The sequence below is a fragment of the Nylanderia fulva genome, unplaced genomic scaffold, assembly GCF_048542155.1.
Source record: "Nylanderia fulva isolate GAGA-0341 unplaced genomic scaffold, ASM4854215v1 Scaffold7, whole genome shotgun sequence".
Taxonomy (NCBI): Eukaryota; Metazoa; Arthropoda; class Insecta; order Hymenoptera; family Formicidae; genus Nylanderia; species Nylanderia fulva.
The window spans coordinates 3,711,319-3,725,829 of NW_028190807.1; the positions used below are offsets into that span (position 1 = coordinate 3,711,319).

General features: G+C 33.5%; 2 protein-coding genes across 2 annotated transcripts; one reads left to right on the forward strand and one right to left on the reverse strand.

Moving 5' to 3' along the window:
• The first annotated feature begins 1,759 nt into the window (after window positions 1-1,759).
• Window positions 1,760-13,261, forward strand: Gycbeta100B (guanylate cyclase soluble subunit beta-1-like). Its single transcript, XM_029316124.2, has 14 exons — window positions 1,760-1,906; window positions 2,173-2,246; window positions 3,709-3,809; window positions 3,926-4,044; window positions 5,423-5,578; window positions 5,810-5,963; window positions 6,170-6,324; window positions 6,987-7,115; window positions 7,210-7,292; window positions 7,763-7,933; window positions 8,345-8,582; window positions 8,867-9,007; window positions 9,769-9,926; window positions 12,784-13,261. Exons 1-14 carry the CDS (start codon window positions 1,904-1,906, stop codon window positions 12,911-12,913), a joined length of 1,812 nt encoding a protein of 603 aa, XP_029171957.1. The 5' UTR covers window positions 1,760-1,903; the 3' UTR covers window positions 12,914-13,261.
• stops (SOCS domain-containing protein stops) lies at window positions 8,712-12,420 on the reverse strand. The gene is made up of 2 exons (XM_029316128.2): window positions 12,226-12,420; window positions 8,712-11,720 (listed from the first exon to the last, which is right to left on the reverse strand). The coding sequence occupies exons 1-2, from the start codon at window positions 12,362-12,364 to the stop codon at window positions 10,816-10,818; spliced, it is 1,044 nt and encodes a 347-aa protein (XP_029171961.1). The 5' UTR covers window positions 12,365-12,420; the 3' UTR covers window positions 8,712-10,815.
• Window positions 13,262-14,511: the final 1,250 nt, after the last annotated feature.

Below are 14,511 nucleotides of genomic sequence, written 5' to 3' on the forward strand. Positions count from 1 at the left end.
AAAAATATCTGTGATAAAATGTGTAACATATAAAGTTAATAGATATAGTGTAATGAATAAATAAATGCACTTACGTAACAGCAAAATTCATGTCCATATTCGCACATGTACGCACTATTATATAACTGATTAAACTTTTTAATGCGCCTATTTCTATTAACTCTAGCGCGATAAAAACATACTTTGTGAAAATATATATAATTCATTTTCTCTTTCTTTTTTTTGCCTATTTTTTCTCTATTTTTTAAAATAAAAGGATAAGTTGTAAAAATGAGACACATTTTTATTACATAATACATTTACTGTTTGCATACTTGTATGTATGTATGTATGTACACTATATAATAATTTATCTATGTTATGTTTGTGGATAACATTCTTGTATACATTCGCGCGTCGCATATATTTGAAATAGAAATGCTATCATTTTATGGACTTGTTATTTACTGGATTTACTATCTCTGGTCTACTTAATATTAATATGCAACACACTTAAACTTATTTTTATTATTAATATAAAACATACACATTTTTATTATAGCTTTTTGAAATAAATTTATGTTTAATTTAATGTAATTAATTTATATTTTAACTTAAATAAGTTAATATTTATATTTAATTTGTTTTTGTATAACTATTTATAAATTGAATTGTTATTCTAATAGTTTATTAGTGTTATTAATAACATAGAATGCTTGATATTAAACTTGCTAATATGTACATTTTAACGCACTTTACAATCACATTGCAATTTTATTATTTTGTTGAAGTAATAAAGCTATTTTGCTTGTTATTTTAACTAGCTTAATGATGTATATATTTGTTCTCCAGTAAACGCTTCTCATCGAATTTTTTTTAGTGTTATTAATAATGTAATTAATGACAAAGTGAAATTAGATATGCAATATCTCATTCGCATATCTCATTTAAAACGGATTTAATTGACAAAATGCATGTCGTTATAATTAATTTTATTGTCTGTATTAAATAAATGTTCTAAAGATAAAATATATGTGTATTATATATATATCCAACTTAACAATAATATAATAAAAATGCAGTCTATTATCATTCTACTTGAAAGAAGTTGTATGTGTAGTTAAATTAAATCTTAATATATATATATATATATATATATATATATCTTTTAAATGCTATGAAAAAAATATTATCATATCATAAAATGCACCTAAATTATGCGTCAATCATTTTAGTATCATTAGAGAAAGAAATGTTGAGTTGAAGAAATCGCTCGTTACTTTTAAAAGAGAGAGAACCCTTGTAAGAACACTTTATAGTCTGCAGTCTGAAACTTTTCTAAATGACATTCTCCGAGATTCATGGCATTGAGAGATTGCATTTCATTACGCCATCAATTCGTCGAGGCAAGAAAGCGTCTACATCTATTTTTTCGCCGAAAATCCCCAGGCTATAAAGATAAATCGTCGATTCTGTTTCGCCGCGTGAAAATGACGACGTGCATTGAAAACGAGGCACGGCCGTATCTCGAGCGACCAAGGGTTGACAAGTCGCTTGCCGCTCGCTAATCTCGCAAAAGTCTTATAAGTATTCATTCGCGAAGTTATATAGCGTCCCCGGCTCCGTCGTGTCGGAGCAAAGCGGATTGGGAGAACCTAAAGGGTGGTATGCGACTCGATTGAGGGCGGCTCGTGTATAAGAAGAGCACAACTAGGTGATATCTAGGTGGCGCAGTCGCAACGACGACCGAAAAATCGATACCCATCGTGTGCCGGCGAGCGACGGGGTCGCTTTCCAGTACGCAGCTCGTGTGCACGAGGTAAACACGGCTCCAGCTGGCAATCAGAATAGAATGACGCGTGAGAAGTGAGATCAACTTCTAATCCACCCCCTCCCCCGCAATCTGATTGTCAGGTGCAGCAACATGGTACGTTGGTGCGAAAGAGTCGGAACGACGCGTGGATGTTGACGAGAATTGCGAATTTCGAATATTTGGAGCAGGACGACGATGACCTGAGGGTTCGAGAACCGCATCGGTCACGTCAGATATTACACGTTAGATATGCAAAACTCGTCAGCACCTGCAACGTCGACAACGAGCTTATATTGTATTTGCGTATCATCATTTTGCAATATATTTGCATTCTTCTCTTCTGGTGAATTATACATTCCTTTTTGTCTTTATATGTGCAGTACGGTTTTGTGAATTACGCTCTTGAACTCTTAGTTGTGAAGACCTTTGGCAGCGAGACGTGGGAAACGATAAAGTAGGTAAAAATAGTAGTTGACCCATCTCTCTGTTATCTTACTTTCATTCTTTCATCTTGCACGTTTCTCCTTTCATACCTACGTGATCCATACAGTATTTTTACTCGGACGGTCAGATAAGCAATCAAATGTTGACACAGTTGTAGAAGATATATTATATGTTGAGTGATATGTCATATAAGGTTTTATACGAGTCACATGCAATATTAAATTATCTTCACGTTAAATCATATTTAAGTCTATTTGTCAGATTTTTTTTAATCATTAGAGTTTATAGAGATATCTCTTCTTTCATCATTTTATATATCATTCTTTAACCATATATTTTATTGGATGGGCGAGTTATGCTTAATAATGTTTAAAACATATGCTTGTTTAAATTTGGATGATTTAAATGATTCGTTTAATATTACAAAAATAAAAAAATTATAAATATCTTTTTAAAACGAAATAAAACAAGATAACAAATCGAATTGACTATTCAATTAAGCTATCGCACAGATTTACTCTAATTTAAATAATACTTAATAATAAAATTTAATATTTACATGTAATATGTAAAATTTAATATTTACATGTAATATGTAAAATTTAATATTTACATGTAATAGTTAAATGTTAATATTATAGCACTCCTAAACTTGTTATACTAATGTTATATTTTTTTGCGTGTATTGTGGTATTATATAACCATTTCAAAGTATTACTATTTATTTACCTCAAAATGTTCTTCTACAGAAATATCACTTAAAAGTATCTATATAAGATAGCCAATTTGTCTGCCCTATATAAAGTTTAGCAATATGGCTAGCAAAATTGGTTCGAGAATAATGTTAAGTAATATCGGGAATATCATCTGATTTTATAGCACAACACAATTAAGAAGTAACTTTTGATATTTGACTATAAAAGGTGATTTAAAATATATATCTTTTAACAACGTTATTTAAGAAGAGATTGAACTTTTAATCTCATTGTTAGTAATAATACGAAAACTCGGAACTATAAATTTGCATAATGTAAAAGTTGTTAATTACTTTTATAACAATATCAATGTTAATCAATATTATTAATGTTATTTTGGCTTTCCTACTTTACAATTATTATCAGCATTTCTTTATAAGTAAAGAATAAGTCTCTCTTTGAATAACTTAAGAATATTTAAGTTGCTCTGCAATATAAATATTGCTGAAGCTATTGCAGAAGCTCTCTAGAGACGCTGAGGTAAGTTTAACGTGACACCTGATATCCATATCAAAGAACAGCTTTGAACTTGTGATATGTAAATTAAATAGTAGCAAGCCGCAGAAAGTACTTACGAAATTGTCAAGTCTTTTAAAAAGATTAAAAGAGTATGCAAATAAATTTAGAAAAATGTCGCAAAACAATTATAAAATTATTTTAAATTGAATTTCTTCTTTTATCTTTTATCGCAATATTTTTATAATTGTATTTATTTAGAAAAGATGCAGCGGTCAGTATGGAAGGACAGTTTCTGGTGCGGCAAATTTATGACGACGAGATTACATATAATCTGATATCCGCCGCTGTCAATAAACTTAGTACGTATATTTTTATAATTGCAACAAGATATTGTTATATAGAGTATAATATTATTATATAGAATATTATATAATTATAATAGAAATATTTATCAGACATATCTTATATGCTCTAGATATTCCTGCCAATGAAATACTTGAGTTGTTTGGCCGAATGTTCTTCGAATTTTGTCAAGATTCCGGTTATGACAAAATTCTTCAGGTCCTTGGAGCTACACCTAGAGATTTTCTGCAGGTAATGTCTGAAAATTAGATTTATTACAGATTTCTCTTAGATTAGGCATGATTTGATGCACTTAATCACTTACTAATTTATGCTGATAAGGAAAGTAGACCTGATAATTTGTATTTTATTTTTAATTTGATCGCTAACTGATTTCACTTATACTTTAAATTCGCATTAGGAACAATCTTAATAATTGAATAGCCTGTTGAATCGTACGTATTTCACATCTGGTGTACATGTCATTATTTATCATGGAATCATTCGCTAAACTAGCCATAGATAAAACCGGATGTATTCTCCTTCTCTGAATAAACACATTAGAGAACCTTGTTATGAAAATTATCCGCATATTATACCCTTCTTACTTCAATATTCTGAAGATATATTATAGGTAAATTATAATTAAATTTAAGAAATTGAATACTATATTAAAATTTATAAGAAATTAACGTAAATTTTTTTTGCATGATTGTTTACTAAAAATTAAATAAGAATTTTATTTTAATTTATATTTTTGAAAGGTGTTATTTTTTTATTATTTATCACGTTGTAAAACAGAATCATGTAATTAAATTTAATATAAAAATAAGAAATTAAAAGCAATTTTTGATTCGTCATTTCAGAATTAATATCTAAGCAATAACGAGACAAGGCTAATAAGAATCTTTGAATATTGGTGTGTGTGTGTGTGTGTGTGTGTTATATATAAACTTACAGTACATTTCTCATTTAGAACTCGTAACTCTCGCTCTTTATATGAGTTCGATCCTAGTTGAAACTAGTAGTAAATATTAGTTTCGATCTTTACTTAACTCTTTCTCAGTCGAAGGCAAACAGCTAACTAGTTCATCAGTACTTACGGAAAGCGAAAAGTATATTATATTATAAGAAATATATTATAAATATTTTATAACACATTCATTTTTTTAATGCCTGAAAGTTCGCATCAGCTTTGTCTCATTATTGCTTGCTGATTAAATTCAATATTAAATTTAAAGTTTTGTATTTTTACAAAGTATTATTATTTTGTTCACATTTTGCAATATAATGAGAATTATCACACACATATTAATTATACACGTCATATAAAAATGCTTTAAACATTAATATCAACTTTGACGCAATTATATTTTACATTACTTTCCCTTTGATGTTTTGTTTACTTTAATATTTTTATGCAATGTTATAATTATTACAATACTAGCTGTTTGCGCGGCAAAAAAATAAAAATTTGTTTAAATTACACTTATGAATTATATTACTATGCAACTGGCAACGAAATTAATCGAACGTACATTCCATATTCATATTCAATATTGGAAACATGTATGTATATGTACATGCATACATATCGGGTATATATATACATGTCGGCATCACGTTGCAGAATTTGGATGCGCTTCATGATCATTTGGGTACGTTATATCCGGGCATGAGAGCACCCTCTTTTAGGTGCACAGAGAGACCCGAGGATGGCGCGCTTATTTTACATTATTATTCTGATCGACCTGGTCTGGAACACATCGTTATTGGAATTGTTAAGGTATTCAATTTTAGCCTGATGAAAATATATAATTTGTTATGCAAAATTCGAGATTTTCGCAAAGCTTAAGTTATAAACTTTGAATATTCTTGAAAATATATATTCAATACTTTGAAAAAAAGAACATTAAAATTTTATTCGAGGAAAATGTAGCGAAGATTTATCGAGAATTTCTTAGTCAAATATATGGAAATATAAATGGTAGAAGAATTTTTCTTCATTTTTAAATAGACCGTCGCAAAAAAACTGCACGGCACCGACGTTGACATGCAGATAGTGAAGACGAAAAGCGAATGCGATCATGTGCAATTCCTTATAACTGAAGCGTCAGGACCTGGAGTCGTGTCAAACCCTATGATTGCTGAATTGGAAACATTATCCGTCGGTGAGTCGTTGTTTGTTTCGACGAAGAGGATCGATAGAAATCATTTGATGATAAAAATATGTTTACAATAGATTACAATATGATTATAATACGTTTAATAAATAAATATCTCAAATTAATAATTATAAGAGAAGCGTAGTTTTTACAATTAGAAGAGCAATAAATTGTCTTAGAAAATTTAATAGAGATTTAATAAATTGTCGCAGAACCAAAGGTCAGCCCGACAACGTTCTGTCGAGTTTTTCCATTCCATCTAATGTTCAATCGAGATCTTACAATAATTCAAACCGGATGTACCATAACACGTGTTATACCGCGCGTCTGCAGCGGTCATTGCAAACTAAACGACATTCTTTTAACTGTGAGTTGACGTCGTAATATTTTTATTATAATATATGTATTGTGTCCATTTTTTCTTTTACTCATCAAAAGTTTATTATAAATCTGTTTTAATGCACTTTCTGCACTTCGCGTTTTGAAAACATTGCTCATTACTGACGTTTCAGAAAACGATATTTTTCTCACTGTTAATTGTTATAGTTTTACAAATGATAAAAAAGACAATTTTTGTTTATCAATATCACTTGAGAATTTGGTTGATGCTGCACATTCGTACATTCGTATCATGAAGTATCGATCGTTAATTTTCAATATGTGTTACTAATTGTTTCCTGCGTCAAAGGAATCACATTAATGCGCAGTGCATTGCGCCTACAATTATTACATTGCACATGTCTATAAGTACATAAATGTATCAAATGCGGGTTATTGTGACTGACGTAGAGCGTGTTGTCCGAACCGAACATTTAACACAATTTGCGTTATTGTTCATACGTATCAATTGCGATGTTGTCAATTAGCTCGACATTGTAATATCTCTTAAAAATCATGAATGCATCATGCGTGACATTGTCATGAATATTATGTCACATAAATTTTATTTAAAACATCTCTCTCTCTCTCTCTCCCTTTCTAATGTGCGTTTTGATACAGGTCGATTTAATAAATTTTTAATATTCGTAGGTCAGACCACATTTGGAATTAACATTTGAGAATATATTATCGCATATTAATACTGTGTACGTGTTAAAAACGAAAAAGGGAGTTATGTGCGTCGATGCTGCAGAGGAATATTCGAACCTTCGTTTGAAGGTCAGTATATCATGAATAAATCAATAGAACAAAAAAGAATCGATGAAAAATTTTTGATAATTTGAATCTTGTAAAAATTGAATTTATATTCTAGGGTCAAATGCTGTATATACCTGAATCCGATTTAGTTATCTTTTTATGTTATCCAAGTGTTATGAATCTCGATGATTTGACTAGGTAAGATTACGTCAACTCTCTATTCTAATAATCGTTAATTCTAATTAATCGTTTCTTAATCACTTCTTTTGCAGTAAATTGGAAAGTATAAAGAGATTGTAAACTATAATAATAGATTGTAAAGTAGCTCATTATCATAAACTTTTGCACAACTTCGATGCCGTAAGACTTGGTTAAACTTGTTTCTTCTTTTGCGGAAAAGAAAGTTCTGTCGTCTAGCAATAATAATCTTAATGTCTTCGGCCAACTTCTGAATCTTTTCTTTATTTGCGTTAAGCATAATTGACTAACTTGAAAGTTTCGTTTCGTGTTGACATTACCGAAAGTTTCATATATACGTAACATATTACTTGATACGACGAAGGGAAGAGATCCGATGTCGCGCGTGACGAACGACTCTATCTTCGCGATATAGTTCTCTATCAATAGACACAGAATCTCGTATGTCAGGTTTATCCTTTTGGCTCCAGGCGAGGCTTGTACTTGAGCGACGTTCCTCTTCACGACGCCACTCGAGATCTGGTCCTGATGTCGGAGCAATTTGAGGCGGATTACAAACTGACGCGCAACTTGGAGCTGCTCACCGATAAGCTACAGCAGACATATCGCGAGCTCGACGGTGAGAAGCAGAAAACCGACAGGTAAAGATCTCCGCCTGCGGCTATTTCCTTGATTACTCCAAGAGTCTCCGTCGAGCTTTCAACGTCATTTACCAGTAACACGATTATCTGCGAAATCTGCGGCTCTCCTTCTGCCCCCGAATCGCTTCTCGCGGTGAAGAATTTTTTTCCGATGCAAATTAACGGAAATGAATTTATGATGGGATATACTGCGAAACTTTCCGCCCAACTTTTTGCTTGACAGAGCTCGAACAAATTAGAAATCTTTCCCGAGTTTTTTCCTGTATCGAGATTCTCTCTCTCGTCCAAACTATACCCAAATTCAATTCTCCTGTCAACTTGCCGAGAACTGTTTCGCGCGGATCTTAATCCGATTAGGTAAAACCAGCGCGCGCGACGTTGAATAAAAGATCATTTGTATTTTACATGTAGGTTACTTTACTCAGTGCTTCCTATTTCGGTGGCGAACGAGCTTAGGCACTCAAGACCAGTACCGGCAAAAAAGTACGATTGCGTTACTTTACTGTTCTCCGGGATAGTCGGTTTCGGAGCCTACTGTGCGGCTCATACAGACTCCAATGGCGCTATGAAGATCGTTAACATGCTCAATGAGCTGTACACGGCTTTCGACGTGTTAACTGATCCGAAAAAAAATCCTAACGTTTATAAGGTAACTGTTTATAATACATTTTATTTTTAATTTCCTTTAATTTTTATATCTTATTTATAGCAAGGGTTAGTATATGATAAAGAAAGAGATTTTTATATTATTGTTTTGTATGGAAAAAAATATAACAGATGTTGTGAATACTTTTAATGAAATACTTGAAAAGGTATATGTACATTCGGCGTAATCGCACACAAATGCTACTTCTAATTTCACGCGATATCGATCACATTCTCGAATTTGTCTCAGGTTTCCATTGCAGCTAATTCCACTTTTGGTCGGTCTAGGTGGAGACCATCGGTGATAAATACATGGCGGTGAGTGGATTGCCGGAACCCTGTCGTTGCCATGCACGATGCATCGCTCGTCTAGCCCTGGACATGATGGATCTCGCGGCTGATGAAGTGCAGATCGATGGGGAACCAGTGGTACGTGAAACATATACAAGCCGTTTGCGGGCTATATTTTGCTACGGCGACTATGGCCGCGTGAAGCGGGTTCGATAACGTGACTTTAAAAAGAGTCGATGGAAGTCAATTCAAGACTACGTTAAACGCTACACATCATAAAGCAGCCGTGTCTGTAGGGTTGCCTGATAAAAGAGATTATCAAGGCGGCTAACTGTTCGTTGACTCTGTAGAAAGTTGAAATCTCTTCTGACACACATATATATGTATATACATAAACAATATAGATGTATACATATGGTATGTGCGTGTGCGTATACTTATTGTACACTTTCGTGAGGACCAAACGGGACGTATATTCTATCTATATTAATTTTGTATACGAGGGAGCCTAACTTTGTTCGCAAAGTTAAATGCGATTTTCATGTTACTTAAATATTTGATCAGAGTTACAATACTTCGACTAGAATACCAGGACTCAGTTCTGATTTAGTTTTGAAAGTGAACCCAGTAATATTGACAAGATCAAATTGCAATTACAGAGATATATAAAAAGAAAAAGAAAAAGATAATTGACATAATAAAAAAAATGTACAATATATTTATTTATACTTGATTATAAGTTAAATTCCTAATTTAGATAATATATTAACAATGATAATTTTCTTCTATAAAATTGTTGCAAATATTACAGAAGCAAAAAATATATAAATTATATTTTTTCTTGATATTTGTTCTTAATATTTGTCTACGTATATACTAATATTTTATTATTTTTACAGAAAATTACTATTGGAATACACAGTGGAGAAGTCGTTACTGGTGTAATTGGTTATCGCATGCCTCGTTATTGTTTATTTGGAAATACTGTAAATCTTACTAGTCGAACGGAGACCACTGGCCAACCAGGAAAAATCAATGTTTCGGAAGACGCTTACAGGTAAATTATTTTATACCGGCGCGCGTACATATTGTTAATATTGATAAATTTATACATCATACATACATACATGCATATACACACGCATAGGTGATTTATCGTGAGTATACATATACAATATATATACAGGTAATTTATTTTATATTGTTAATTACATACAAATATATATGTTTAGAATATCGGTTCTTCATTTTCATAATTATGCATCTTTTACCTTACTTTCGCTTCTTTAAATTAAAGAAAGTTGCTGATGGATAACACAACTTCTCGAACGTGTACATTTTGCATCATCTCACGACATACTTTCCGCCATTCTTGAATGTTTCTGGTATTCGCATCAGACGAACAAGCATCCCTCACAAAGCGTTTCTCTAATTCTCAAGATTCATTAAATACATTGCCATTATGAGACGCTATCATCGTCGACCTTTTGAACTTGACATTTTTCTTGGATCTTAGACTTGAATGGCTTATATTATACGTCATTGTACGATCTTGCTCGTATACATGAAAAATTTCACTTACAGTCTGACACGTTTAGATATATGATTCATATTTGTCAAAAATTCCGCGTAAAGTCTGACACGTTTAGATTTAAAATTCATATTTGTCAAAGTCTCGCCTCGCTCCGTTCTTTTTGTTTTACCGAACTTCAAGATTCATGCGGCAGAAATCGCGATACTAACTTACACGGTGACTTTGACAGACTTTGACGCGTACATTTATTGAATTCCGGGTGAATGCGCGATTATATTGAGAGTCGCAGTGAAATTCTAGGACATAACTGCATACGGAGACGTGTGATAAAATATTTCTGAGATTCCATGCCGAGAGAGGAACGATCGATGTCGAACGCGAACATTGCGCTACCATCATACGACGTGCTCCGTCAATCTTGCAACAGGTCTAGATAATTTCTCAGAGATTCTGGAATCTGCAGACTTTTGATTCCGCGAGGCAACGCCCAATTTGTATAAAGAATTTCGCGAATTCGGCAACGGCACAAGTGCTTGAGTTCTGGCGGACAGGCTCCGCTACGTTCTGGAGGTATCAAATTTTGGTTCACCAGACTGGGATATTGCTCGTACAAGGACACGCTAAAGATACCGATTTGATGGGCGATATGAGCGGGAGTCCTGACACAGGCGGTAGTCACGGTTCGCAATATCAATTTCAGACATGTCACTAGGTGTTCCGGGTAAATAATCTCCTTCTGACCTGGTTGCGCTTCGAACTCGCTGAGTTTCGTCAGGATAATCTCCATCGGTGACGGGGCAAGTTTGTCAGACTCGATCGAGGCGCCGTAGCGCAACATGATCAACAGGATGTCCGGCGCGCCGTGCTGAATCGCGACTCTCAGAGGCAAAACCTGTCCGTACGATTCCATGGGCACGTCAATGAAGCGTCTCTTTATTAGGGAGGACTCGCAACGGTATTCCAATCGGCCGCTAATCGCGTGATTCAAGAAGTACACCAGGGCCCGGATATTATCCTTACGATCGTCGAAGTCGCACTTCCAGCCGGACAGGAAGTGTGTCACGCGAGTGCCGAAAATCGCCCCGACAAATAGTCGTTCGAACGTCTTCTCGCAGTAGAATATGTCGTTTAGCAGTCGGCTGACGATTTCGTTGTTGTTGATATCCCAGTCGTAGCAGAGCTTCGCCGCGATGTAAAGAACGTTGTGAAATTTGCCGAGTAGGCAAACCGACCCGTTCTCCATCATCGTGATATTGTGATAACGCAGAGCCGAGATGACGATCCTCTCGCACACATCCTGTTTGTCAAGGTTCTCCGCTGAAAGCGTCAGACAGCCGATGATTCGATCGTATCGCGAAAATTTTTTTTACGCGTAAAACGCGAGCGAGAAACGGAGATGCAAAAATTGTCTTGGAATTTTGGAGCGATGAGTTTTACGGTGCGTGGTATTTTTTACCGTTATTGCAATTGCATTAATGAAATAATAAAGACAAATAGAGGAATAGGATTAAAAGTTTAATGTAACGGTAAGATTATAATGGGTAGCGATATCTTTGCATGTTTCAGGTGTTCACGTCGCGTTGTAAAGAGACGGATAAGAAATTAGCAGCTATAACTATCATTAATATATGTTCGCGGGAATCATAGTCGTCTATAAATAAATGTAGAAATTTTTCCGTCAGACACAGGCAGGCAATAAAATAACGCTATCATGGTAATGATTATTATCGATCCATGGATGCGGCTCATTTGTCACTTACGCGGCTTGTGCGTAAATATTCGCACAGTACACACAAAGTTTGATTATCATAAATCTTGTTACCTTCTGCGCAACTGTTTATCACGTCTGTGAAATAATTGACCAATTCGCGACGTTTGTATCGCGAAGCTAAGCAACTGCGTTCCATTTCCGAGAACAATCGATCGAAATAGCAATCTATCAACACCTCCATGATTTGCATGTAATTTTAGTGACGTGTAAAAATCGCGCAACGACCATCGCGAGCGTTCACGTTTTAATGATTACGAATAGAGGAAAACGACACGACACAGAGTTAATTCAATTAGACGTAAAGTCGCATTTCAAAGGCTTCTTTGGCCCTTTCTGGGATAATCTGCATTTGTGCAGGAGTGATTGTCTATAAGCTTTTTACATATATATGTGAGAGAGAGAAACAAGATTTATTTATAAATAAAACTATTTAAAAACTATTTAAAAAAGTATTATCTCTTCTTTTCTTTTATACAATATTAAAATATTGTATAAAATATTGTATAAAAGGAAAGAAGAGATAATACTTTTTTAAATAGTTTTTAGAGGAATAATGGAACTATGTTATAACAATCATGATTACAACAATGTTTGTACAATTTGTTCCAGATATCTTTGCATGCCTGAAAATCAAGATCCACAATTTCTTTTGGAGTATAGAGGTCCCGTCTCTATGAAAGGGAAATCTGAGCCTATGAATGTATGGTTTTTATCCAGAGAAAGAGAGCTGACATCGTAAATCGTTATGGCAATTAATCGTGTAGCAATAATTTCGAGAATCAGTTTGAGGTATAAACTTGATGTACTGTGAAAAAATAAAATTCGTACATTTCTTCAAAGTGAAATGAGGTAATAATGATGGTAAAATATCAGCGATAAATGTGTATTTAATGTAAGAACACTTTTACGGTTTTCATGTACCATTTGATTATATATACGTGAAAAAGTTTATAAAAAGTTTATTGCTGATTTCCTACATTTGTTCTTAAGCAAATCCGACCACTAACACTTTATCTTCGACTTGATAGGCTGTTCAGCAACTGTAAGTGTACAAGGCAATCAAATATAATCGTTATTTATTTGGTGACATTGCGGTAATAAAACCTTCTTTTCCCGTTTTGTGCAACCCGTGTCATCCGACAGGCTATCGATAATCGCTTTCAGTGTGGAGGTCATAGGTGCGAAATGTTTTGCCATTAGCTGAGGAAAAATTAACAAGTATAACCAGATAGATAATCCGCACTATGTATGCGGCTGAGAGGTGTAACGGAACCTGTTCTATTCCCCTTTAAGTCTCACGCAAGGTCATTATAATGAATCTTACAATACATGCATTCTAAAATTTGATTTTAAAAATGCTGATGAGAGCGATGTATCTGTTTTTTTATTATTAAAGTTTATTTTATATAAAATTTTAGAAAATAACGCATTAAAATCTGATTATATTTATTTTTGTGAAATTATCTTTTAAATAATCATGACTATTTGCATTAGATCTTTTCAAGTCTTTGTTAAGGATATCATATTATATATTATATACAAGCAATTAAAGTAATAATTTTAAAAATGACATATAAACTATACATACATCTTGATAGCAACTGAATGAATAAACTGATATGAATGATGTATGAATACATGTGAAAAATCATTAATATAGTAATTTTAAAGTATTATGACATTACTCAAAGGATAAGCTGCTTACATAAATCACCATTAGATGATACATCATCATGCATATTTATGTCACATAGATTTAATCGTAGAATAGTGCTAACTATTAGTTATATATAAAAGTTATTGAAATGTTTTCATCGACTTCTCAAGACACACAAAACAATTTATCTCTGTATCATACATAAAAATTACAAATTCAAGTAACTTTGCATATGTGCAGTATAATTAGCAAAAAAACATTGAATAAGAAAATATTAAAATGTATTCATATAAAATAAGATAATAAAGAGACCATTTGATCATGAAATAATCCCTAGCATCATGTTACGGATAAAGTCAATCAAATCTTCTTCGTTTTATTTATTTAGGAAATTTTTCATAAACATCCATTGCAACATCCTCAAATTATCCTGAATCATCGGAAAGATTTTCGGTAAGTATCGAGCATAGCCCTCGGGGTGGTCGCGCTTTCCATTCACACGGCCATTCACGGGATACTGTCATGCAAGGATTACAGCGAATGGTCCAGCGAGGACGCGCCGTGAGAAGAAAGGAGCACGTTTTGCAGCATCGTGTCGGTGAAATTTCGGCAGGTGCACACCGATAATTGTGCGTGCGTGCGTAAGTTCGTCGGTGTGCATACCTACACGTAAAACCTAC

What these genes read in the sequence shown, in the direction of transcription:
- Gycbeta100B (XM_029316124.2), top strand. An exon ending in ATTCGAACCTTCGTTTGAAG is followed by an intron (nt 7,116 to 7,209) that starts GTCAGTATATCA and finishes TTTATATTCTAG; the next exon opens with GGTCAAATGCTGTATATACC. An exon ending in AAAATCCTAACGTTTATAAG is followed by an intron (nt 8,583 to 8,866) that starts GTAACTGTTTAT and finishes TGGTCGGTCTAG; the next exon opens with GTGGAGACCATCGGTGATAA.
- stops (XM_029316128.2), bottom strand. Translation starts at nt 12,364, where the DNA reads ATGCAAATCATGGAGGTGTTGATAGATTGCTATTTCGATCGATTGTTC. An exon ending in GATAAACAGTTGCGCAGAAG is followed by an intron (nt 11,721 to 12,225) that starts GTAACAAGATTT and finishes TGACGCTTTCAG; the next exon opens with CGGAGAACCTTGACAAACAG.